General features: G+C 46.8%; 1 protein-coding gene across 1 annotated transcript in view; it reads left to right on the top strand.

The window, feature by feature from the left end:
* Nucleotides 1-27,926, top strand: part of GSDME (gasdermin E) — a 392,371-nt gene that overhangs the window by 162,913 nt on the left and 201,532 nt on the right. Inside the window, exon 3 of the mRNA XM_078663458.1 lies at nucleotides 13,563-13,755. Within this exon, the coding sequence (XP_078519584.1) occupies nucleotides 13,563-13,755 (193 nt within the window). The remainder of the gene's footprint in view (nucleotides 1-13,562; nucleotides 13,756-27,926) is intronic.

The following is a 27,926-nucleotide window of genomic DNA, read 5'->3' as shown; positions in this document are numbered from 1 at the left end:
GTTCCTTATTAACCAATTAGAGGGCCGACTGTAGCGTGCAGGCAGCGTGAGCAGACTCTGCCTCCTCTCCACATAACGCAGCCCGGCCAAATACTTGTTCAACGTGAAAAGTGTTTTTAAAGTTATCTAAATAAAAGAACTCTGCAAATTAAAACGGGGCAGGTGAAAAAAATTAATGGGTGTTAATAACTCCCCCTCTCAAAAATGGAAAAAAAAGCTCAAGAGGGAACGCATTCTGCGCACGCTCTTTACACGAAACCAGAGGGCATTTCAGATTGTGCCTAATAAATGTGCAGGAAAAAACATATTCTCTGTCCTTAAACCCCGTTGTTGCGAAATCCGCGTGAATTCGGGAGACCTGAAAGATAGTCTTCGCTCGGTGTTCACTACCCTGCTAAAACAGGCGAGTCAAAAAAAGCACAGAAATGCCTATCAAGAGAGGCCACATAAAGTGACCAGAGGGCGTGGGCGCGGACTCGCTTCCCACACACGGGAGCTCAGTCCGGGCTGCTCCTGCTCGCGACTCATCCCTCGCTGTCCGACCCGAAGTGACGCGCCTTCACCTGCTGCTGCCGCCTCAGGCTATCCTGTTGTTGGAGTTGGCAGCGGCTGCTTGGGAGCGAGTACGCCGATCCGTCGCCTGCCTGCCCCTGCTTCTCGTTCCAGCCGCCGCCTGTAGGATGGGGATCCGAGCACCTCTGCTGCCCTTGGCGGCTTTGCAGCCGGTTGGAGTCGGTGAGTCAGAGCGCTCATGGGGTGACCTGGGAGGAGCTGCGGGCGGTTGGTGCTGGTGGGGGACACCACACAAAGCGAGTGCCGCTGCCGACAAGGAGAGTGGTCAAACTCCAGACCCTTTCATCGATGTGGTGTCACACGCTTAAAGCTGCCCATAACTTTTTTTTTTTAACTGCATCCATCCCTCGCTTTACCCGGCCATGAAGGCGGCTGTAAAGTTTAATGTCTCTGTTCCCTCGCCCCCATCAGCCACGCATTCCTCCGAGAGAGAGCGCTTCCACTCCCGCTTGCCCTCCCACGATCCTCAATACCCAGAGCCGATCCCCACGGCACAGGGCTGCGCCGCTCCCAGGTGTAGTGCTGACAGGGTAGTTTACATGTTTAAGGCACAAATGCAGAGATCAGCGTGTAATGTGCTAGTCAAAGTGCCGAATCCCCCCCTCTCCACCTCTGCTCTCACCACCACCTCCACTCCCCCTCCCTCCCGCACCTTTACTCCCACCTCCACTGCCACACCCTCCTTCCTTCCTATACCTACACTCCCCCTCCACCCACTTCCACTCCGACCTCCACTCCCTCTACCCCCTCCACCTCCACTCCTGTTTCCCTTCCCTCCACCTCCACTCCCACCACCAACTCCACTCCCCCTCCCTCCCTGCACCTTTACTCCCACCTTCACTCCCTCCTCCTTCCTTGCACCTCCTCACCCCCTCCTTCTACTTCCACTCCCACCTCCCTCCACTTCCACTCCCACCTCTCTCCACTTCCACACCCACCTCCCTCCCTCCTCCCTCAACCTCCAATATCCCACCTTCACTTCCTCCTCAATCCCTCCACCTCACTCACTCACCCCCTCCCTCCACCTGCACTCCACCCTCCCTCCCTGCACCTCCCCTCCCCCTCCTCCCATCCCCTCCCTCCCTGCACCTCCACTCCACTCCTACCCCACCACTCCCTATACCTCCACTCTCCCCCTCCCCCACTGCACCCTTCCTTGCATAAACAATAAAACTAGAGCACATTTTTGGTATTAATTCTGGTTTTTATTAGGATACGTCAAATGTGTATAATGTTTTCTAGGTTATATATAAAGTGACAAATGGTTATAACACTTTCTTAATTATAACTTATAACTTTTAAACCTGCTGCACAACATTCACAATGCTCTGCAACACATTAACACCACCACAACCACCACCACCACCACCACCACATCCACCACCACCACCACATCCACCACATCCACCACCACCACCACATCCACCACATCCAACACCACCACCACATCCACCACCGCCACATCCACCACCGCCACATCCAACACCGCCACATCTACCACTGCCACATCCACCACCGCCACATCCACCACATCCACCACCGCAACCACCACATCCACCACCACCACATCCTCCACCGCAACCACCACATCCAGCACCACATCCACCAGCACCACATCCACCACCACATCCACCACCACCATATCCACCACCACCACATCCAACACCACCACATCCACCAGATCCACCACCACCACATTCATGTGTGTGTGTGTGGCTCTGTGTGTGTGATGGGCTGTGTGCGTGTGTTGGGCTCTGTGTGTGTGTGTGTCGCTCTGTGTGTGTGTGGCTCTGTGTGCGTGTGTGGCTCTGTGTGGGTGGCTCTGTATGTGTGGGTGGGTGGCTTTGTGTGTGTGGCTCTGTGTGTGGGTGCAAATGCAATAGGTCTCGCATTTGCGAGCGATTAAGCTATTGGCATTGTAAATGACAATGCCATTAATTTATATGTTTTAAAAACAAAAACATAAATAAAAATAATGTCATGAGCAATGCCAATAGCTCTAACTTTAACAATGCCGAGACCATTGCATTGTAAATGCTTGTTATTTTGAGGTAGTTAACTTGAAAAATCTGTTTTCTTAACAGTACAGCTAACAATGGGCACTGAATGATTCAGAGACTGTTTTTAGGTTTTATCTATCTTTCATAAATAATTCTTTGATAAATCAATGGGCAATGGAGAAGGCCAGTGGATTTATGTGATTGGCTGCAGAGTTTACCTCGTAATTCTGGGTTTTACCTCATTTGTCACATCATTGAATACCGAGTTTGCAAATGTCACAAATAAAGTTATTTTTAGGTAAACTGGTTACAAATAATACTTCCAGAGAACGTGCTGCATAATTTGCTCTTTTGCCGCATAATTTAGATAACCTTGTGGCATATTTTGGTCCTCCATGTTGCATAATCTTAGTTGCCCTATCAATGGTAAAGCTGTGCAGAGGGATTTCGGGTTCCTTGTGAAATATGGTGCAGTTTTACAGATATGCGCACATTTGGCATAAACTTTTTTATTTTAAACTTTATTTATCATTTTCCAAATAATAATAAGCAAAACAAAGAATGAATTACATTTGCAGTATGAGTTATACAGTGAAACATAATCATTACAGCATGAAAGCAATAAGGCACACATAGCATATCTACCAAGGGCATCCTGGCCAAGGCCGGTGACAAACGATATGGCAATACAATGATGCTTCAAGTAAAAGGAGAAGACAGGTGACAGTAAGGAGCAGTGGCTGAACCAAGTGGCAAATGAAACAGGCGACACTTAAGTGTTCATGTGTACATTTCGGTAATGCGAGCAAACAGTACCAGGGGATCGCGCCCAGATCCGACAACGGTCTGGCAGCATGCATGTGTCGGGTAAGGAAGGCGGCGTCCCTCAGCCCACTCCTGTTGGAACCACTTGACTCCCCAACTGGGACTGGCAATCAGCTGTGATCTTGTCAATGTAGGTGCGGTAAGGCCCCCAGATGTCCAAAGGGCGTGAATGGCCAGAGACCATAGTCGAATACTCCACAGAGTTAATGTTACAACAGGCCATACTCCGGAGCCAGGATTTCAAGCTAGGGGATCGTCTGGCGCATCAAAGCAGAGCGACTTCTCTCTTAGCTAGTAGAAAACCCAAGGCCGCAAGTTTGCGGATAGGACGTGGTAAATTCGAAACGTAACCCAGCAACGCTATTTCGGGGGTGGGAATCAGGTGGACCCCGAGTGTTTGACTGAATGTGAGATGTACCTGGGACCAGTACTCGCATAGCAAGGGGCAAGTCCAAGCAAGGTGGGCAAAATCGGCGTGGGGGGCTTTGCACTTGGGTCATTGGTGTGGTCGGGCAGGGTCAATCCTGTGGGCTAACGCAGGTGTGTGATACAACCTATGTAGGAATTTAAAATGAATGAGTTTGTGTCTACTATTTATCGAAACTTCTCGTGTAGCACTACAACATTGGGCCCACTGGTCGTCCGTTATAGGTTTACCTAGAGCGTCCTCCCATTCCGCTCGAACCTTGGCGTCCAGTGCAGGAAGGGCAGTGCTGCATAATCTGTATAGTCTAGCTACTAAATGGGTTCCCAAAGGGTGTTGGATGACGAGTGAGAGGGGGGGAGCTTCTTCAGGAGCCAGTGGGAATCTGGGAAACGCAGCACGTATCATGGATAACAGTCTGGTCAACACAAAGGAGTCCATGAAGGAGCGATCCGTAAAGCGGAGATCATCTGCTACAGTAAAGGCATGACCGTCAGGGAAGAGGTCGCCAATAGCACAGATGTTGAATTTGGATAAGGTCTGTTTGACCACAGTCTCCCCAGTTATAGGAAGCCAGTGCGCATTAGGGAGAGGGAGAATACAATACTTTTAGGCCAAGAAGTCTCCGCATCTTGTCCCAAGCCCAACAAGTGGATGAGACCGTTTGTATGTCCTGGGGGTCCCGGGAACCCCTTTGGGGAGGACAGTGGATAGCGGACTCGGTAGTACCAGGTCGGCCTCAGGTTTTAAATATGGTATGCGGGCATCAGGGTGGAACCAGGAATATGCAAAGGAGCATTGCGCGACCAGGAAATATAAATAAAAGTCAGGAACGCCTAGGCCACCTCTTTCATATGGGAGTGTAAGCACCTGCCAGGATAAACGTGGATTCTTGTCTCCCCAAACCAACCGCAAGAGCAGGGAACGCAGCTGGGAAAAAAATATCTTAGTGAGGGGGATCAGAATATTGATAAAAAGGTATAAAAACCTGGGGAGCACGATCATTTTGATAATGTCTATCCTACCGCCCATAGATAACGGAAGGCGTATCCAGCGGTCGATCTGGTCCTCAAGGAAGTCCAATGCTTTGCCATAATTTAGCCTAATAATGGCCACAGTATCAAGGTGTACATGTATCCCTAGGTATTTGACCAATTCACTGCACCATTCCAGTGGGAACGGGCAGTCCCATTTGGTGGTACTAGGGGTGAGAGGAAAAATGAGGGACTTATGCCAGTTTATGCGGAGTCCAGAAAAACTGCCAAATCGGGTAATTTCTAAGAGAAGAGGTTCCAGGTTGATGTGGGGCATCCTAACATAGAGAATTGTGTCATCTGCGTACAGTGACATCAGGAGCGGGCCAGTCCGAAACTGGAGGCCACGGACAGGTGCTTTTCCTGGAAGTGTCGGACCAGTGGGTCCATTGCTAATATAAAAAGTAACGGGGACAACGGGCAGCCCTGGCGTGTGCCGCGAGATAAGGTGAATTGTTCTGTTATGGTGCCATTCAGGCGAAGTCTAGCTGTGGGAAGGGTGTACAATAAAGCAACTGTGGCCACAAAGCATTCTGGCATTCCCATACGCCTCATGATGGATAAAAAAAATGGCCATTCTAGCGAATCAAATGCCTTCTCGGCGTCTAGCAGAATAGCAGCAGCCGGGGTAGCGGGGTCAATGCGGTGCAAGACCGAGAACAGGGTCCTTAGATTCAGGGATGTGGAGCGATGTGGGACAAACCCGGACTGAGCCGGCGATATTATGGATTCCATAAAGAGTGAGAGTCTTATGGCAATAACCTTGGCCAAGATCTTGTAATCGAGGTTCAGTAAAGAAAGAGGCCTATATGAACTGCATAAGGTGGGGTCCTTTCCAGGTTTGGGGAGAAGAATTATTTATTTAAGAGGTTTTATATAGCGCTAGCCAGACCCGAAGGTATCAGAGCGCTTTACAGCGAGTAGAAAAACACATAAAAGAGGAACAAGAAAGCGTAAGTGATCAAAAGATCCAGTGTGCTGTGCGTCCCTCGGAGCACATTGAGGTAGAGTGGTTCCGATGTAGTTTCCATCCGAGGGTAAAGTCCTGAGCTCCGTTTCCCTCCGGGAGTGGAGGAGAGTAGGGGGTTAAGGGGCGTGGATGAGGATGGGAATGTTGGAGCAATTGTCTGTTGGCAGCAAGGTGTCAGCTTGTGCACTTCGGATTTCAGTTTGGGAAGGTACGGTTGAGGTATAAGTCTTTTAGGAGTCTTTTGAATTTTATGAAGGAGGGAGTAGTCCTGATGTCAACCGGGATGGAGTTCCATATTTTGGGTGCGTTTCCTGCGAAAGAACGAGCTGCAGTTTTTTGCTTGCGTGTTTTCAGAGGGATTAGTAGGAGGGTGTTGGAACTCCTAAGGTTTCTTGACTGGCCGGCTTTCTTGAGCTTGGAGGCCAGGTATTCTGGTTTCCCTGTGTGTAAGGCTTTGTGAGTAAGGCAGGCGGTTCTGAAGTTGGCACGCAATTCCACTGGGAGCCATTTTAGTTCTCTGAGTGCGGGAGATAGGTGGTCGTACTTTTTGACTCCGGTGACCATTCTGGCAGCCGCGTTGAGAGTTGTTTTGAGTGGAGCTAGGCGGGAGAGAGCTGTACCGGAGAGAACTGCATTTCCATAGTCCAGTCTAGATAACACCAGTGATTGGGTGGCTTGCTTGAGGTCTGTGGGTGGGATGAAAGGTTTGATTTTGTTGAGGAGCTTCAAATTAAGGAAGGCACTCTTGGCAGAGGTCATGATGTGATTTGTCATGGTTAGTTTTTGGTCGAGGGTGATTCCTAGAGATTTTACTGAGTTAGCCAGGGTGAGAGTGCCATTGAGAGCATCTATAGCTTTCAGCCACTCTCTAATTTGCGGGTTTTCATCTTTGTTGGAGATAAGGAGGATTTCGGTTTTTTCATGATTAAGTTTAAGGTGGTTTGTGGCAAGCCATTGTTGAACTTCTTTGAGAGTGTTGTTGAGTCTTAGGATGTCATTAATGGAGGAGGTTTCCAGGTAGATCTGGGTGTCGTCAGCATATAGGTGGAAGGGTATGTTGGCTTTTTGTAGGATGGTTGTGAGGGGTTCCATGTATATGTTGAACAGTTGAGGAGAGAGTACTGAGCCTTTTATCCTTTGGGAGCGACCATGAAAGAAGGAAGAGAACCATTGAAGGACCACCTCGTCTGCACCTACTCGGTCTTTGAGAGCCTTGATGAGAAGATTGTGATCCACAGTGTCGAAGGCTGCCGAGAGGTCTAGGAGAATGAGTAGGCAACATTGGTCAGAGTCAAGGGATTTGAGGATGTCATCCACGATGTTAAGGATCGCAGTTTCAGTGCTACATCCTTTTCTGAAGCCTGATTGGTGTTGGTCTAGCAGGTTGATATTGTCCAGGTGCCCATTCAGTTGCTGGAGAACGCATTTTTCGAGGAGTTTGGCTAGGAAGGGGAGATTGGAAACCGGTCTGAAGTTGTTCAGGTCGTTGGGGTCTAGGCCAGGCTTTTTGAGTAAAGGTGTGACTTGTCCGACTTTGAGACAGTCTGGTATGATGCCAGTTTTTAAGGAACTGTTTATGATTTCGCACCATCGTGGTGCGAGGGAGAGTTTCAGCTTTTTGGTCAGTTGAGAGGGTACAGGGTCGAGGATGTGTGAAGAGGGTTTGGAGGAGGAGATTAGATTGAGAATCTCAGCTACAGGTACGAGGTCGAAGGTTCTCCAGGTTTTAGTGGGACGCGAGGTAGGGGTGGTTTCAATTGCTGGGGCTGAGTTTTTAGAGGCGTGATTGAGGATGGTGCCGAGTGATTGCTCGATCTTGTTGATTTTTTCGTTGAAGAAGGTTGCGAAGTTGTCGCATAGAACTTTGGAGGCCTGCACTGGGGTTGAAGAGGGTTTGGAGGTTTGCTGCTTGATGATGTTAAAGAGTTCTTTTGGCCTGTTTTTCGCATTGTCGAGGGCGGTGCAGAAGAAACTGTTTTTTTCCTTAATGATATGTTTTTTGTACACTCTTCTTGCAGTTTTGAGTTTTTCGCAGAGGTTAGCAGAGGGATCCTTTCTCCATAGACGTTCTGTGGCTCTAAGCTGCCTCCTTTCGTCGTTAATGTCCTTGTTGAACCAGGATCTGGAGGGGATGTTCCTGGATTTTTTCAGTTTCAGGGGGGCAAGTTGGTCTAGGATAGAGGACATGGTTGTGTTGTAGTGGGATGTGAGGTCTGTTGTGGAGAGACCAACCTGGGGGGTGGGGAGGAGAGTGGTTATTTTTTCTTCCAGGTCATCCATGTTGATCTGTGTTAGGTTTCTTGTCCATGTGGGAGGGTCTTGGATGGGAGGTTGGCGCATGATCGGTTGGGAGATGCGGAATAAGATTAAGTGGTGGTCTGACCAGTCGACAGGTAGGATGCGGTCTAATGTGATTACGTTATGTTGGGCGATGATGGCATCCAGAATTGCACCTTTGTTGTGGGTTTCTTCTGAGCAGTACTGGGTGAGGTCGTTGCTCTGTAATAGTTCGTTCAGGTTTTGTATTGGTGCGCTGTTTAAATCATTCCAGTGCATGTTGAGGTCTCCAAGAATTAGGTTGTTGCTGTCTCGTAGAGAGCAGTGGGCGACCAGGTCTGAGAAGTGTTCCATGAACGAGGGGGTGTTGCCAGGAGGGTGGTATAGGAGATGACAGAGTAGTGAATTATTGTTACTGGTGATAATGTTGGTGGCTAGGCATTCGAAGGAGTTGTAATTGAACGTGTCAATTTCCGTCACAGATAGGTTGTTGTTGTGAATGATTGCTAGTCCCCCACCTTTCTGGTCTGGCCTATCTTTGTTGATTATAGAGAAGCCCGGGGGTACAAGCATATCCATGATTGGAGGAGAGGTGTCGTTCAGCCAAGTCTCTGTGATGAAGGCTATATCAATGCCATGTTTGAGGATGGATTCCGCTAACTCCGTGGCATGTTTAGTAGCTGACCCGCAGTTAATGAGCATGCAGTTGGTCAGGGGTGACTCTTCTTTTGGTTCGTTCATGAGGGGGATAGTTATGACTGCTTCTCTAAATGTAGGGGGCAGATGTCCTCGTTCAAGTGCCTCCGCATAAACCTCTACCAAACGGGGGACAAGCTCATCTCTGTAAGCCTTGTAAAAGTCGGCTGAGAAGCCATGTAGACCAGGAGCCGACGAGCCCCTCAGTGCGTCAATGGCCTCAATTATGCTGTCAGGGGTGATAGGTAGTGCCAAGAACTCCTGCATGTGTTTTTCAAGGTATACCATAGCAATCTCATTCAGCTACGTGCCCTGTTTATCCAGACCTCCAGAAAAGGTAGATTTATATAGGTTCTTGTAATAGGATAAAAATGTTTTGCATATCTCTGGTGTGGAGTGGAGCAAGTCCCCATTCTGAACGGTGATTACCGTGATATATGGTGACTGGTGCGGGGGTCTGAGTAGCTGCGCCAACAATTTACCGGGTCTATCTCCCTCACCATATTGCCTTGCCGTGTATTGTCTGGACAGAAACTTTAGTTCCCTATCAGCATCTTCCCAGAATTCAGCCAACAACGCCAATCTCTTTGCCTCACTATCTGTGGAAGGGTTATGAAGTAGTAAGTCATCCAGGGTCGCAATGTCTTTTTCAATGCGGGAAAGGGTGGACCTGATGTCCCTCAAAGCTCTCACATGCGTGGCGATACAAACACCGCAGATTGTCGCTTTAAACCCTTCCCATAAAGTCACCCAGGTGTCCACAGATCCAGTGTTTAGTTTGAAATAATCTTCTATGACCTGCCGGATCGTCTCTGTGAACACCGGGTCAGCCAAAGCTCTCTCCGGGAACTGCCATTGTCTCTCATAGCCACCCAATCGGGGAATCCCCAGTTGCAATATCACAGGAGAATGATCTGAGAGCATGCGTGGAAGGGTAAGAAGTTTCTCGACCCAACCCGCGACCCCAGGTGAAATGAGCCAGTAGTCAATTCTCGTCCATGTGTTGTGGAATCCGGAGTGGTGTGTGTATTCCGGGTTATGTGTGTGTAGCCGTGCCTCGATATCTATAAGGGAAAAGTGATTGCATAGATCCTGGAGAATGGGGCGTGATCGTGTCTTCATGTCAGGGGAAGAGGAGGTGCTGTCCCTAGGGGGATTCAATAAAAGGTTAAAGTCACTACCTACAAACAGCAGGCCGGGGTCTATCGTCAGGAGCTTCAATTGGAGGTCTTGAAAGAAGGAGTGTCAACGTTGGGACCATAGATTCCCACTAAAGTGACCCTGTATCCTAAAAGGAAACCCGAAACAATCAGGAATCGGCCTTCACCATCCACTATAGAGGAGGACAACGCAAATGTTACTCTTGTGTATAACAATGGCAACCCCTCTGGAGTATCTGCTGTAATGCGAGAAATACCGATGCGGGCCCCAGTTCCTGGCAAGTGACTGTGAATCCGAGGGGCATAAATCTGTTTCCTGCAGGAAGGCAACATCAACCCCGTGCCTAGAGATGTAATTAAAAACCTGTCTGCGTTTCTGAGTATCGTTAAGCCCTCTAACGTTCCAGGACATCAGGGAGCTTAGATGGGCCAGTCTGGAGACCTAATCTGGCCATCTGGGGAACCATGACTCTCCTTTTATAAAATGCATGCTAGTTGTGTGAAACTCAAATGCATAACGTGATCTGCAATCATGAGCGTAAACAATAACCAAAATAAACCCAACCCACCACCCCCCACCCAGCCTCTCAGCAACCCCGCAGAGGCATACTCCAAATGGTTTCAACCGTGTATAGGCAAAAATAATCAGCATTGAATTGGCATAGAAAAAATACTGCATTATCAGAATAACCCCAATGAACAGAACTATAGCGGCATTCGCCATGGGGGGAAGAAACGCTACGCCGAACGGGCAAACTGTCAATTAAGACATACAAATATCAATATTGTCAGAGAAGAACCAAAGGAAATACATTGATGTAAGTTCAGCCAGTCTCAGTTTCCATAAAGAGTTCAACACTGCCTTGCGAGTCCGCATGAGCTGGAGAAAGCGAGCCAGAAACAGCGTCAGAAGCCGCGCCGGAACCTCGTCGCTTGTACTGTTGGCAGAATTCCTGAGCCTCGGTAGGTGATTCAAAGATGCGGAAACTACCATTGATGTCTACTTTAAGGCACGCTGGTTAAAGCATACCGTACTTTAGACCCAAGTTTCGAAGCGTTGCCTTGACACCATTATATTTCCTGCGCGCCTCCTGGACTATAAAGGTGAAGTCTGGGAAGAAAGATAAGGTGTTGCCCTGCCATGTCAATGCATCCTTCTCACATGCCGCCCTAAGAGCAGAGTCCTGGTCTCTGAAGTTCATGAGGCGGGCGACAATGGGGCGTGGAGGCAGACCAGGTCGAGGTCGAGGCCCCAGGGACCTCTGGGCACGCTCCACCACGAACCCCTGCGTGAACACCTCCCTACCAAACAGGTCAACCAGTAGATTTTCAACGAATACGTCCATCCGTCCTGTCGATGTCATTTCCGCAATGCAAAGAATACATATGTTGTTTCGTTGACTACGTGGTTCGAGGTCTTCATTTTTTACCGCCACCTCCTCTTTTCAACCCGTTCAAGTCTCTTCAGTGCCTTGGATGCGTTATCTTCAGTGTCAGAGACCCTGGTCTCTACCACGTCTAACCGACGGTCGTGGGCCTGTATCTTGGAGCCCATGTGCGCCATTTTCTGCTCAAGACTGTCGAAACGGCCATCCAATGACTTGAAGCTCGCCCTCATTTTCGTCATCAGGGCCGTGACCAAAGAGGCAGTGTCGTCGCGGTCCGAGACCTCCACTGCGCCCGAAGAGGAGCCCTGGGGGGGGTCCGCAGAAAGAAGGGATGCCTTATTAAAGCTGAGTTTACGCTGGTTCGGGTCCCTTTTCCCCATGGCGGCAGCAGGTGGGTGAATGGCGAACAGAGGCAGTGCGGTTATGGGTAGGTGCGCCAGAAGCTCGAGAGGGGGTGGAGGCGGTGGGAAAGGCAGACTGGAGTTATGCAACCCGAGGTCGGGGCAAGCACTGCTGTAGGGAGGTTGTTTCAGGCAATGGCGGAGGAACTCAGCCCTCGTGCAGTATCAACAAGGAACCCCTTTCGTGATAGTTGGTAGCAGACACCCAGGCCCCAAAATCCCCAATGGAGTAGAGCAGCAGCCTACACAAAGCCGTAGGGCGAGTTGTAGGAGTAGGCCCAGGGCAGCAAAATGGCGCCGATGAACAAGTGCAGGCGGTAATCGAGGCTTCAGGGTCCATGCAAGGTGCGCTCACAGCGCTGGAATATGGTGCGAGGCAAGGCGTCTCGGCCTTCGGTTGTGGGCCGCGGGAGTTCTTGGCATCCTCTCATCTATGCAGGGTCACCGGCTGTAGCAAGGCCGGGCCGATATTGGGGCGGGGCTGCCCTGAAGCTAGTGGAGCGCCGGCACCCGCAGCGCCCACCGTCGCTCCCAGGCCACCCCCGCAGCGCACAGAGCGCCCAGCTCCGTGCCCAAGCCCCAGCGGTCACAGCCGCAACTCACGGCCCCGGCTCGATGTGCCGTCCCAGGCCCGAAGGCCCAGAACGGCGATGTCGCGACGCCGGAGAAGAGAGGGCGAGGGCCGGGTCAGGGGCACAGAGCAGAGCGCGCCGACCGCCGCAACAATAAGCGCAGGAAGCAACAGGGGCGCAGCTAGCACGACACCCACTCACCAGCGGGGCGCAGTCAGGGAGGCCATCCGCGAGAGCCCGGGCCCTCGCTCCCCTCCGCCCAATCTTCAGTTCTCCGCAGCCGTGGGGGCTGAAATTTCCCTCGCCGACGTGGAACAGGATCAGCTGCAGGATGGTGTGTTGTGGTCTTCTCAAAAGCGAGTATTTACATGATTAGCGCTGGAAACGGGCGCCCGTTCGGCGGAGCTTCAAGCAAAGGCGGCCATCTTGGTCGCCTCCGTGGCCACGCCCCACATTTGGCAGATACTTACCATATTTAGCTTACTTTGTTATTTTGAGATTCTTGTAAATCCATCTGAGGGAGGGTTGGGGGCACCTAGAGGTGGAGAGTCAGTAAAGTAATATTTCCAGTGTAAACACCATTTGGCATCTTTGCTCTCCACTACAGAAATAAAAACACTGAACTACACAAAAATTATCATGAAATTAGAACTTTACTGATAAAAGTGCCTTTGGTTTAAATCTGCATATGGTCTCTTCTGACCTCTATAGCTTGTGATGGGAATATTTGATGTGTCTTGCCCAGATGGTTAAACTGAAGGATAACTGGCCTTGACTGCCCTAAAATTGTGAACTGATGGCCTTGTTGTAGTATATTTTCCATATACCACACCGAAAGAGAATTGAAAATTGTCCTAAAACGGTTGGAACTGTGGGCACTGACATGTCTAAAAGGGAAGGTTAGTCTTGTTGGTAAATATGTCAGGATACATGCTAAGACCTGAACGTCTACGGCTAGCTGTTTATTCTGCAGTGACATCTTTTGGTAGGAAATCAGAATAGCAGTGCACCCAACTTGTTGCATTGTTTAAAAAAAAAATATGAACAAACTCAGTGATTGTTTTTTCTTCTTTTAAAATATGCATCATAAAAATACAAGAAATTGTTATTTCCCAAACAATCCTAAAACCACAGCACACAGAGATTGAAGAAAATTAAGTAACATGTTTCTGAGCCTTTTTGTAGCTGTCTGTGTCTATAAAATGCAGTAGGAACATGCTAACATTTTTTGTCTATTTATAGTTGTTGTGGAGTCTGACTTTGTGAAATATGATGGAAGATTTGGAAATTGCGTAGGTGGGAGCATTGGAACTGAAGTTGGCCCTGTCGAGCTAAATACTGCCGGGAAAGGCTGTGTGCAAAGTCACACTTCCTTTGGAAGTCTTCGAAAACGTGAAGTAGACATCAACCAGCTCATGAAGGATGTCCAGCAAAGGTACCATGCATGTTTTTTTGTTTCCCTTGCAACATTTTCATTCCTACACCTGCTCCATTGTGTCACCCAAGAGGACTAACAAGCAACGGCGATCAATTTAGATCCCAAATAAGGTTTTGTTTATTCATTCAAAATGCATATGATTTTATTTCCGATGAATATTGCATTGCATTTGAATCTGCTGTTATGATAGTGAGCGAAGAAGTTGTTGCCATCCCTGCTTCATAGTGAATGTAAAGAGAGGTGATTCATTCTTGTGGTGTTTTCAAGGTGTTTTGGGGTTTGTACTCCTTGTCAGCTATTAGACAATAAGAGCATGTTTGTCAGGGGCGGCTCTTCCGGAATGGCGGAGGAGCGTGGCCTCACTGGCTCAGAGCCAGCAGCAAAAAAATAAACGGTATTCTGTTATCGTATTATTATTTTTAAGCCGCTGGCTCAGCCAGCATGTGCAGGGAGGTTCGGGATCGAGGCATGGGAGGGGGAAGGAGGAGTGCTAGTTGCATTCTCTAACTGCTCATGTGTGTTTGGCCGGCCGTCTCAGGCTGACCAAAACTCACATGTGCACTTAGGTTTCTCTACAGCTGAGTTAGAGAACCTCCACAGACTCCCTAACCGGAGCGGAGCATCTTTCCAGCCCGCTTAGGCCAGAGCAGCATGGGGATTGGACAGGGTGTCTATGACATAGTCACAGTGTCTGCTGGGACAAGGAGGTCCCAGCACTTAGCTGCTACGCTGGAGGCGGCAGGTAAGTTTAAAACTTTTTTTTATTATTATAGTCCCGCGCCCCCTCCTGCTCTTCCCCCTTACCACTTTTTGTATGTGGTGGCAGGCACTTGTGTTTGTGCAAGGTATTGGTTACATTTGTAAAGTGTTAAAAAATACAAAGGATGAACAGCTGCCCAAGCAGCATTTTTTAGGTCCGAAGTTAGCCAAGACCTTTTGATTTTAGTAAAAAATATATTAAATATATTTATAATTACTCGCATATATGGGCTTTCAGCCACTTCTCTTCATCCACAGGTCCCTAGTTCTGTCATTCACATTTTTCTTCAGCCCAATACAGCTTATGACATTGGGCAGTGGGTCAACCCACTGCAGCCATCGGTTAACTTTTCTGTGAGTGACATCATCCTGTCCTTTCTCAAGGAGCACAGCCTTACACAAAGTAGTTTACTTCACTGTTAGGGACAACTATGGCAATGTTCATTTTGAGACCCAAAAATATTTTTGTTTTTTTTCCATATTTTTAAATGTATTATTGGTGAGGCGCCAACAGTTACCACAATGGTGTTTTATAAAAATGCATGGCAAACAAACAAGAATTGACAAAGCCAAAAGGCTGGCAGCTAAGAGCAATTGCCTCTTCCAGAGATTGATCAAACTTGTTCAAAGGACCTTCTTCAAGACGGTGGCAACACTCGCTGTAGAACTGTAGTGTCAGTCTGGGCTCCCGATCTGGGCCAAGCACACAGCATGCAAAGATTCTGGTAGATTTAATTGTCAGTCAGCTAGGTTTCTGTGGAGGACACCAAGCTACTGAAAGAAACTCGCAGGCACCTCAGATTCACTGGATGAAGACAGATAGGGGAGCGGCCTCAGAGCTGCATAAACAATAGGAGTGGTGAGTGCTATAGAGACGCAAGGACACATATGAGTTAGGCCGATGTCCACTCCCTGTGGAAGCGGCATTCCTTTCAGTTAGAGATCCTGTCAATCCAGAACAGGAGTGGTGGACAAGGGGAGTCGGGAAGAACAGAGGCCTCGATTTTAGTGGTAACACAGTGTGGCACTAATGATAACGGTGATAGTGAAGCCTACAACAGGCTGTTACAAGTGATGCTGCTCAGCCCACAAATAATACAAGCTATAGCACAGTGGTCACAGTTGCTTCTGGAGGGTGAGGATAGCGTGGAGATGACTAGGCTGGAGGCGGATTGCTCATAACATGGAACTCTGGCAGCAACAAAGCCCCCATTTACTTAAAGGCAGTGGGGTAGGGAGTTAAACGCTGCCCTGTATGTGACACTCTGGATAGTGTTGACCATGAGGCTGGTGCACCCCCTACAAGTTTGCCTTCACATATGCCCCCCCTTGTTTTCAGAAATGTTAAGAGGATAGTACGTAAGGTTTGGCAGCTGGTTTCAAAACCCCCACATATGTAAATTGTTAGCTGTAGATCATCCACTTCCCCACATGGCGTGGAAACTTTTTACAGCCCAACCAAAATCGCAGGGTAACTAGAGTCGAAGACAAACGTTGTGGCAAATATTTACATATCATATGTCATAAACGTATAGAGGGCTCATGAGACAACTTACTCCTGTACAAGCACGTTAATCTTGTCTGAGATGACAGTTTAGAAACATCTGGGCAGGGAGGCACAGCCACGGGAGTGACAGCCAGAGCTTTTGCAGATCATTCAGCAAGTGGGACCTAGAAGACGTATAGAAGTACTTACATGCAGGCATGAGGGACTTCTCCTTTTAATCCCATGTTCACAGACATACTCCTGCATTTCTTATATCTTCATCATAGCTCTTGGTAATGTAGACTACACTTGTCTGACATGCTCGAAATATTTGTCTCGGACCATTGCTATGTGGAAGTGGTTTAGGGACCCAACCCGTCAAGGCATGCATTCCTTAGAGGCAGGTTACAAAAACAGGAGCTAAGCCAGAAAAGATGGAATGACTTCACGTCCACCATCAGAGGGGGACATGATGGTGATGATGGAAGCTAGATGAAGGATGGAAGAACCTAAAAAAACTGGATAAACTGAAGTTCACCACAATCCTTTGCTGTAAGGTAGCATCTGTACTAGGGCAGCTAAATGCCTCTCAGAAAAAAAGTGGATAGAGCTCTGCTACAATTAAATCACTTAAAATAGGAACATTATTGGCCCGCTGACTAGTGCTTCAACAAAGCAAAAGATACATAACAAGACGTTAGACAACAGAGGACAATTGGGCATAGAGAGAAGTAGAACAAGCATTTGCAATGCAATAGGTCTCGCATTTACGAGAGTTTAAGCTATAGTTATTTACAATGGCAATAGCTCAAACTCTTGTAAATGAGAGACCATTTTCACTTCAAAGAAGCGCCCGCCATTGCCCGAGGCTGCTTGCAAGTGAAAGTGCGCATGGTGCGCTGAATGTAAAGAAAGCAGGTCGTGCCTGCAGTAGGAGAAACTCACTAAAGAAAATAGTGCTTACAGACTAAATCAGACATACCATGTCGCAACAGAAGTAAAAGGGCCAGTCAGCTGGGAGGTTACAAATTAAGACAAGGTGGTACTAAGGAAGGATTATAAAGTCTATTAACGAATCAAAAGCCAGCAGTTAGGAAGGACAGTGACACAAGCCAATGAAAAATATGGGCGTAACTTCCAGTAAATACTCCAGTACGGCATGCCTCGCAGAGCAGTGTATGCGCTGCCCAGGCTCAGCCTAAAAAGTCTGCCTCGGAACAGTACCTTGTATTTTACTACTCCTCCTGTCCTGCCATTCCTCACATATTCGTGCCTTGCCACAACTTGCCCACCATGTTGGCAGCAGCACAAATACTCTTGGACTGGCTGCGGTTTCAAATTACTGCAGGCCTGTGTGGTCGCTACTGCTGACGTGGGTGGTGCAGGCTCAAAATACAACTTGCCTTCTGGTTGACAGCAATCAATTCTCTATTTCTAAATTGAAATTCTAGGAAAACATACACTTTCTAGTGTGCTCCGGGGAGACTTGCAGGAATTAAAGAAAAAAAAGTAAAGCCACATACCTACATGTTTCTACTGGAGAAGTTAGCCTGTGGTGCTGTTACTCTTACAGGAAATGCTTGGAAAAGGTTTGCATGTTTGAGAGTCTGAGCGTCAGTGCTTGCGTATGGCTGTTGCAAATAGACTCCCAGATGCTCGTGTTTACCCTGGGTAGGATGAGCATAGCTTCAATGTTTTGTGGGACACCCTCCGCCACTCCTAACTTTGTAGCCAATAGCACTTTGCACGCTTGAATTGCACAGCCCAGAATTTACAAAGTTAAAAGCAAAACCACAAGTCCCAGAATGCAGTGTGCTATACCTAAACGCCTTTTAATTGTTAGAGGTAGTATAAACATCACATAAACTCGTACAGCTCACCCACTTTAACTTTTAGCTTTGCATTCTGGAATTTTTTATACTGTTTATGGCATTATAAAATCTGAACTAAAAGCCCAGGAAATCAATGTTAGCATGTGGTTTTCTGCAAAAGCGTATCATATAACAATAAAAGAAATGGAGCAAAAGAGGGAACATCCTCACAATATAGCGCTAAAAACACCTTATAAAAATACAGCGGTGCCAAAGGTAATCCTTCAATTACTTACCGGTATTCTTCATAGCATTAAATCCGAGGCGTGCTAATAACAGTCCAATATCCCACGCTCGAATCTCCTTTATATTGGAGACTCGGATCTCGGGTAGGGTGGCCCAGAAACATCCAATATATGCTTTAAATCCTGCAACCGCACATATCGGAATTATGCATTTTGTGGTTTTCCTCGCACCCCTTACGTGCAGGGTTTAATAAAAACTCCACCCCGCCCACTATAGATTCTGAGAGGTCAAATCGGCTCAAATTTAAAGGGATGCAAAGGCCTGGATAATACCATGTAGAAGTGCCCCCTTTCAGTAAATAATACTCTGCAGCCAATAAATGTGGGTGAGTTATGCTTTATTCTCTCGGAGCGCCGGGGAAAAGCTCCCGCTCGCTCTGGGCTCGGCCACTATACAAAATGGCCGCCTTTCCGGTTCCGGTCACAGCCGAGGCTGGAAACACTAGACCGTCACCACATATCTCCCCCCTTTAGTACCCTCAACAATAAGTGAGATTTACATTAGAACAGTCTTACTTGATGCTCATGGTAAAGTCCTCGAACTTCCTGGGCACTCTCACCACTCTGCCGGCTCTCGTTCTCACCACTCCTTTCTCTATCTCTCCATTACTTGTTCCATGAGTGGTGTCCTGCAAACTTCTCCCATTGTTGTTTCCTTGCGCCAATTCACCTTGACTCTTGTTCAACTCCATCCTACTTTCCTCCCAGGCAGTCTCTTCTCCTGTTCCTATGTGTTCTCCTTCCCTGGTGTTATCGTGTTCACTCTCCGTTCTCTGCTCTACTCCTCTTCCTACACCTCCTTGCTCTTCCGTATCTCCTTCGGGGTGCAATCCTCCTACCATGGACGTCTCCCATTTTAGAATCTTGTTACATTTCGCCATCCTGTCTCGAGACCATACTTTGCCGTCACTTAACAAAGCTGATCTTGCGTATGTTTCAATGACCTTGAGGGGAGGTGTGAATTTGCTTTCTCCTTTCCTTTTCATGGTCGCTTCCTTCACCCTCACCCAGTCACCCTTCTCCAAGGTCACTCCTTGAACATTTCGCCTCTTGTTGTAATGTTCGGCGTATACTTCCTGCGCCTTCTCCAGGTTCCTCTTTACCACAGCAAGAGACCATTTACTTTGTGCTACCATGTGCTTCCACGCCAGATTGTCCTTGGTAAACGGTTCTCTTCCTCTCAACACTTTGAAGGGACTGTATCCTGTACTCCCTGGGGTGATGCGGTATGACCATAACATTTTTGGCAATTCTTTCTCCCAATCTAGACCAGCGCTGATTGCTGCCTGAATGGTCCCCATGATCACTCTGTTGAAACGCTCTGCCAATCCATTCCCGCCTGGGTGGTAGATGGGCGTGTGTTTTACCTCTATGCCATTGCGGGCCATGAATGCCTCCCATTTGGCTGACATAAACTGTGGTCCATTGTCACAGGTTATTACTTTGGGAATTCCTTCCTTTACAAATATGGCATTAAGAAACGATAACACTGCGTCCGTGTCCACAGTTTCTTTTACTTCCACTTCCGGCCACTTTGAGTACCTGTCCACCATCACAATGGCGTATTTCTGCACTCCTTCAATGTCGAGAATGGGACCTATGATGTCAATGGATACCATTTCCCATGGACTGCTGGGCATAGGAAATTTTCCCAACGGTGGCCTTATCAAGGTTTGAGATTTGTCCGCTCGAGAACACGATTCGGACATTCTCACATACTTCTCCACTTGGGCATCAATCGCAGGCCACCAGTATGCCTGTTTCACCAATGCCTTGGTCTTCGTAAGGCCTTGATGCCCTTCGTGTAGGATTGTCAATAAGTGTTCCACCAGTCTCTGGGGAGGTGTCACTCTGTCCCCTCTCAATAGGAAGATGGGATTTTCTCCAATTGATAGTTCTTCTCTAACCTCCCAATACTTCCTCATCTGGCTGTCCAGATGTCGTTTATCAGGCCATTTGTGCGTCACATATCCTTGGATTACCTCGAGGGTCTCATCTTGGCTGTACGCTTCAGACCATTCCTGTTCACTGATTACTTGTTCCAGGTCTTGCATGGTTGCCACCATGTACCCTTCCCATCCGGGGGTTCCTGTTCGTCCGCTCCTTCCTTGGCAGCAGCTCTGCTTAAGAAGTCCGCAACCCTGTTCCTGGGACCTGGTATGTACTCTACCTCATATACATAATCCAACAGTCGTAGCGTCATCTTCGCTATCCGTGGAGTCGCGTGTGCGTGCCCATTGGAGGTGAGTACCTTTATCAGGGGTTTATGATCTGTGCGTACCAGGAACTTAGCTCCCCATAGGAACTGCCTGAAACGTTCCATTGCCCATACCACAGCTAACATCTCTTTTTCGATTACACTGAACTTTTCTTCATTCTGCGCCAATGACCTAGATGCGAAGCACACTGTAGAGACTTCTCCAGTACTTGCCTTCTGCATAAGCACTGCTCCCAGACCTCTGTCACTGGCATCAGTGGTAAGTATCGAAGCCGCTGCTTGGTCAAAACCCTTGAGTGGTACAGCTCCGCTCATTTCCTTTTTTAACGCCTCAAACTCCTCTTGTTCCTCCTTGTCCCATTTAAACCCGTTCCTCTCCTTCTACAGTTGTCTAAGATGGTGGGTTTTTGTTGCAAAGTGTGCGATGAACTTGCTATAAAATTCTGCCATCCCCAGGAATGACCTAACTTCCTCCTTCCTTGACGGGGCAGGCGCATCTCTTATCGCTGCCATGTTGGCTCTTTTGGGCTCAATACCTTTCTCACTGATTTCGTGTCCAAGGTATGTCACGGATGGCACTCCGAACTTGCATTTCCCCCACTCCGCAGTGAGTCCATTACTCTTAAGTATTTCTAGTACTGCATGCAACTTGTCGTTGTGTTCCGGCTTGGACCTTCCCATTATGAGTATGTCGTCCTGGAAGTATTGGACGCCTTCCACCTTTTGGAATAGCTTGTGCATCAATTTTTGGAAGACTGCCGCCGCAGACGCCAGCCCAAACGGCATCCTCACGAATTTGTAACACCCGAACGGTGTGATGAAGGAAGTGAGGTGGCTACATGAGGGGTGCAATGCTATCTGATGGTAAGCTGAGGATAGATCCGCCGTGGAAAACCACTTTATTCCTTTTGTCTTCATGAGCATCTCATTGATGCGTGGCAACGGGAACGTGTCAATAAGTATGTTTTTATTTAGTTCTCTGAGGTCCACACACAGCCTCACCTTTCCATTTGGTTTTTGTGCCACCACTAACGGCGAAAGCCATTCAGCACTTTCGATGGCCTTTATTATGCCGCTTTTCTCCAATCTGTCTAATTCCTCTTGTACCGCTTCGCGGCATCGAAATGGGATGTTTCTAGCCTTGTGGCTCACCGGCTTTGCTCCTTCTTTCAAGTGTATCATGTGCATGAATTTTGTTAATTTTCCAAAACACTTCCGGGTACTCTCTCTTCCATGCTTTCCCTTCGTGGTCTTGTTCTGTATCCATCAGCAGTACCTTTTCCACTCCTCCCGGGTTGAGTTTGATGCCCAGAACACCTTGATCTTTCCATCCTAGCACCGATGGCCCTTTTACTGACACGTACAGCTTGCATTCGGCTTTGCGTCCTCTGAACTCAAACAGTAACGGGCAATACCCAACCATGGGTATCCTTTGTCCTGTATAGGTGACAGGTCTCACGTCCATGGGAAGTAGTTCCTTCTTTATTGCTTCTTGGAATTCGTCTTCCCATACTTTCCTTTGTACAATTGTGATGGGAGATCCTGAGTCCGCCACTATGTCGACCATCACACCACCGATGTTCATTTTCAACACCGGTTTGTTGGAGCCTTTGCATTCCACATCCAACACTTGTTGCCCTATGTAGAGAACTTCTTCACCGTACTCGTTTCCTCTTTGCGCCTCTTCTTCGTCTGCGCTTCCATGGTCATTGTACTTGACTGCGCCTCCTCTGGGTTTCCGTCTGCATACTTTCTCGTAATGTCCAAATATTCCGCAGTACGCGCACTTCGCTTTGAATGCAGGACATGCTTTGTCGTTTCCTATGTGTGATGTGCTTCCACACAGGTAGCAACTCGTTTTCCTCTCCCAATTGGTTTTCTGCATCGCTCTGGTCCCTTGCTGGTTCCTTTTCGAGAATTGGTTCCTGGGTGGTCCCATTTATTTAGTTTTGTCCCCTTTATTATTCACCATCACTCTGCATACTGTTTGTTTGCTGCCTGTGTCCTTCCTGGCTGCTTCCGCGCATCTTTTGGACAATTCCGCCTTCTTCACTAGGGCCCATACCTCCTTAAGGGGTGCATCTCCATTAACCCACAGTTTTTCTTGTACCGCCGTGTTGGAAGTATGCATAATTATTTGATCTCTTACCAGGTCGTCATGTAGTGCTCCGAACTTACACGTCAATGCCAATTTCTGTAAGGCCGCTACATATTCGTCAATGGTCTCGCCGCTCTCTTGCTTCCTCTGGATGAGATTGCATCGATCAATGGCCACACACACAACTGGCCTGTAGTGAGCGTCTATATCTTTAATTGCGTGTTGGAACACGTCCGTGTCCGCCGCTTGTCTTGTTGCCTTTACTATGTTGTCGTACACTCTTATACCTTCCGGCCAGAGGTTATGCAACAATATCTTCAACCTACGTGGGCTGGAGGATTCCGCTTCACTCTCCTCCTCTAGTGCCGCCACATAATTCAGAAAGTACCTCTTCCAGTCTTCCCCCGGCATCGTGGGTTCACCTCTTTTTGGCAGGAACCCCACCATGCTGGTGAGCGATGTGGAGGTTGTAGCCATCTTTTCGTTGCCCCTTGGATTGGCTTGAGCTTGTCAGTTGTCGTTAGGTGGGCTGCCTGGTGCTCACTGTTCCTCTCTTCTTCTCCCCTGGGTGGGTCTGTCTTCGTCGCTGCCTGATGCCCCTCGGGATTCCAGGTTTGCTCCCCGCCTTTCCTCTCTGGGCTGAGACGTCCGTTTCCTCCTTGCTTCGTGTGACTTCTGTGCACTTTAGTGCTCCTCGTATTGGGGTATGTTAAGGCGGTGCCCCCCGTGAATAGTGTTGCCTCGCTCTGTGCCTCCTATCTCTGGGCGCCGCCTCAGACACGTCGTGCCCTCACCTTTGGCCTGTAGGCTCCTAACAGTGCTATCCGAAAGGTTATGTGTCACAAGAGGCCTGTAGTCGCCGTGCGATGGTCGCTTTGGCCCTCCGTGTCTCTCGTGTGGCCCAGCGCGGTTCGCACCCTCTGCCGCGCTCCGAGGTGATGGCTCGAGTTTTTGTTTGTTTTTTTGGGGGGTTTTTTTCAAGGTGTTTAATTTCGTTTTTGTTGTGGGTCCTCGATGTTTTCCGGATCCCGCCTCGTCGCCAATTGTAGAAGCGCCCCCTTTCAGTAAATAATACTCTGCCGCCAATAAATGTGGGTGAGTTATGCTTTATTCTCTAGGAGCGCCGGGGAAAAGCTCCCGCTCGCTCTGGGCTCGGCCACTATACAAAATGGCCGCCCTTTCGGTTCCGGTCACAGCCGAGGCTGGAAACACTAGACCGTCACCACATACCAGAATAGGCGGATTTGCTGATGTAATCGTCAAAATCCGCATGTTTTAACACATTTTTGTGAATAAACTCGTAATAGGTGCAATGCATCGCACCGAATTAGAACAAGCCTTAGCTACGTCAATAGCTTGTCAATACCTATTACAGGCTTTACCAATGCATGTTTATATAAATGATGCGCTTAGTTGCTGTAAAGCGAGTTACATAAAAAAAGTTGTGTTCCTGAGTCACATTTTATTTTCCATGTTCATCTCCCGTGTTAGTGATGTGAATTGACCTCTGTAAAAAAATGTATCTGCATGATCAAAATTAAAAGGGACTAAGAATCATTTTAGACAGTAGTTTTAAATTAAAGGGTTAACACACTAAGAACACATTTGGTAAAAAGCAGAGGAATACGGAACACGCCAAAACATACATAGTATTTTTTTATTTATTTATTTATAAAGTTTTATATAGGGCGAACTTGATCCCGAAGGATATCAGAGCACTTTACAATTTGAGGCAAAGGTAACAAATCAGAATATTAGTCAGTTTCAGTTTCAAAAATGCTTTATTTGGTATATATATATATATAACCATATAGCAGCAAAATAACAAGACATAAAATATTACATGTACCAAATATATTTAACCCGACAATATCAACATCAAATCCTAAATCATCAAATGCCATGTCCTAAACAAATATTGCTCCTTCTTAAGCCAAAAGTACACATAGTAAAGTGCAGTTTATCTTTATAATGCATGTGCAAAGTCCACAATAAAGTGACGTGCTTACAATCAATGAAGATATGTGCAAAATTAGCATTCAAAAGTGCAATCTTCGTCTTTCGGTGCATGTGCAAAACTAGCAATGATAAAGTACATATAGATTTGAGACACAGATTTAGAATTTAAAATTCACAATGTCACTAGTGCACCGAAAACATAATAGATTTGAAGCACAGAATTAAAATTCATAATGTCACTAGTGTACCGAACACTTAATATGGCCCGAAACAGTTGTCATCTTTTCCAGTTACAATAACATAAAAACTATTTGTACAGCTTATTCATACAATCATCGATTTCCGTGCGGATATGCATTTTAAAATATATGTAGCTACATAAAAACATATGTCTGGGCTCCTCAGGTTAAACATTATCTGCATAGCTGTCTTAGTACGTCGTAGCTCGTAATTTAAAAAGATGGGCTTTAAATAAAATGTCCTAAATGGAATATAAAATTTGCAAAACAGCATAAAATGACAGCTACTCTGCTTAGAAGTACCATCACAAGGGCATGGGGAGGTGCTGTGCTGGTTAACAAAAGGGAATGATGAAGGAAACCCTGTCTGGAAAAACAGCAAATAGCTGGTTTAAGTACTACTGGGAAGTGGTCTGGGTAAGGGGGGGATCTATTCTCCACCAATTTCTATATGGAGCAGGCGTACCTACTCAGTGGCGCAATTTCAAACGATTTAAGTGAACTTGTAAACACACTCGAATATACCAAACAGAAAAGTTTTGTGTTGTTTAAAAAATAATCATAAATGATTTATTACCTCCCAATGGGGTTACAATCTAACACATTATCACAGTATTAAAAGAGTTTTAAAAAACCTCATAACATGGTTATCAAGTCACATATAAAAAGTCAAAATTTAATCAACAAACAGTCGACGCAGCGTTTCGGTGCTTTTTTCTTTTTTTCACACCTTCTTCAGGACTTTACAACATTTTGACTCCATTATTTCTGTATTTTGTTAAAAAATGAAGCATTTCAAAGTAATCCCACATGAATTTGCAAGATGCTCAGGTTTTTCAATTTCCTTGAGCTGAACTCTTGGTTAAGTGGCCTCCCTGCTCCTCCATAGCGGCGTCTTCCTTCTAATCTTCAGGAAGACGCCGCTACGGAGGTGCAGGGAGGCCACTTACGAAACACAAGAGACTTGGACCCTTGATGAAAGAAATCCTGACACTGGGGCCGCGCACTATTTACTTGCCGCCGACGCCCACCTCAAATCGGCTAAAAATGCGATAAGGTTCTAACAAAACCATAAGAAGTTCCGCCCTTATTGATGGTGGCTCCTCCGTGCATATACAACACAGAGTTGCTCAGACCAAGAGTTCAGCTCAAGGAAATTGAAAAACCTGAGCATCTTGCAAATTCGTGTGGGATTACTTTGAAATGCTTCATTTTTTAACAAAATACAGAAATAATGGAGTCAAAATGTTGTAAAGTCCTGAAGAAGGTGTGAAAAAAAGAAAAAAGCACCGAAACGCTGCGTCGACTGTTTGTTGATTAAATTTTGACTTTTTATATGTGACTTGATAACCATGTTATGAGGTTTTTTAAAACTCTTTTAATACTGTGATAATGTGTTAGATTGTAACCCCATTGGGAGGTAATAAATCATTTATGATTATTTTTTAAACAACACAAAACTTTTCTGTTTGGTATATTCGAGTGTGTTTACAAGTTCACTTAAATCGTTTGAAATTGCGCCACTGAGTAGGTACGCCTGCTCCATATAGAAATTGGTGGAGAATAGATCCCCCCCTTACCCAGACCACTTCCCAGTAGTACTTAAACCAGCTATTTGCTGTTTTTCCAGACAGGGTTTCCTTCATCTTTCTACTGCTTGAACCCCCTTCCCTGTTGCACAAGATCAGGGGTACCTCCTATTTGTTTTTGCTTAACAAAAGGGAATGCCACTAAGTGATGCACAGTGCCCAAGCGTAAGCGAGTTAATACAAAACGATGTGAGCTTTTTGTAACTACTGTTAGGGACGGTTGAAAGCCTTCACTTACGCTATACTCCTGATAAAGAGTAAACATACTTTGTTTCGCGCATTCAGTGTTTCTGGTGTTTCTTTTATGTTTTAAAAAGGATTCTACAAGCTCTTTTTTTAGGTATAAAAGCCCCCAACTCAGGTTCATGAAAAGCATCGAATTCATAGAGTATTTTATACCAATGTTGGATGTGGCTAAGCCATGGTATACGCGAACAATAATCGAGCTTTAAACAGTCATTTATCACGTCCTGGGTAAATTTAGTTTCGGTTTTTGACCAAATTGATCGCCATAAGGCCAATGGGCGCAGAGTTGTTAAATCCTTGGCATGATTTAGGCCCACTTCCCTATGGATTATCTCGGTAGAGGCTGAGGCCGGGGCACAGAGCAAGCGTTTCAGAAATGAGTTCTCCTCATTCTGAATTAGCTTGCCACTTTGAGTATGGTAACCCCATACACCCGCCCCATATAAGGCTGATGACAGACACCTTGAATTATAGATCGACACCATCTCCTTTATTCTGTGGCCCCCTAATTTAGCAGCAAATCTAAAAACACTACTAGTGTTCCTAACCATTTTAAAACGTACGCTTTCCTGTTCGTTGGCCCACCTTCCGTCTCCAGAGAATGTAATGCCAAGGTAGCAGAACTTTTTAACGGTTTCTAATTTCTCCCCATCTAGAAAAAAAGTCCTGTTTTTTCTGGTCTTCTTCCCACATGACATTACGAATGTTTTGCCTTTATTTATTATCAATTTCCTACTAGTTGTAAAGGTCTGGAATTTATTAATAAGGCATTGCAGACCATTTTGGGTACGAGACAGGAGGACCGCGTCTTCCGCGTACAGCAGTATTGGGATGGAGTTACCATTAATAATAGGGGCATCCGCTGGTGTTAATCTGAGGGTTTGGTCAATTTGATTTATAAATAGAGAAAATAAAAGGAGTGCCAAAATGCATCCTTGCCGAATGCCTCTATTAATCTTAAAAAAGGGGGTACATTCACCAGCAGTACCAAATCGAATTTTACTGGACACATTTTCATAAAGTCTTGCCAGGAAATGAATGATCTCTGTTGGTGCTCCCATTTCTAATAAAACTGGCCATAAAAGAGAATGTTCAACTAAATCAAATGCAGAACTTAAATCGGCGAAACATAAAAATAAGTTACCTTCTTTAGCTTTTGTGTATTTGCTAATAATAAGCTCGAGGTTTACGCACTGCTCCATCGTTCCCAACCCCCTTCTGAACCCGTACTGCACTGGTGATAAAATAGTGTTTTCCTCAGCCCAGGTTTCTATTCTCTCTAAGAGTACTCTACTTAGAACCTTGAATGACGAGTCCAGAAGGGAGATGGGACGATAGTTGCATGCCTCTGACCTCGAGCCCTTCTTAATAAGGGGGACAATAATCGACTGACCCCATGTCGGTGGTAACCTATCTTCAACAGCAGCATTAAATAAGCGTGTCAATATGGGTGCCCAT

This window comes from Lissotriton helveticus, chromosome 10, assembly GCF_964261635.1.
Source record: "Lissotriton helveticus chromosome 10, aLisHel1.1, whole genome shotgun sequence".
Lineage (NCBI taxonomy): Eukaryota > Metazoa > Chordata > Amphibia > Caudata > Salamandridae > Lissotriton > Lissotriton helveticus.
Note: the sequence above shows the minus strand (reverse complement) of the source record. Positions and strands in the feature narration are given on the sequence as shown.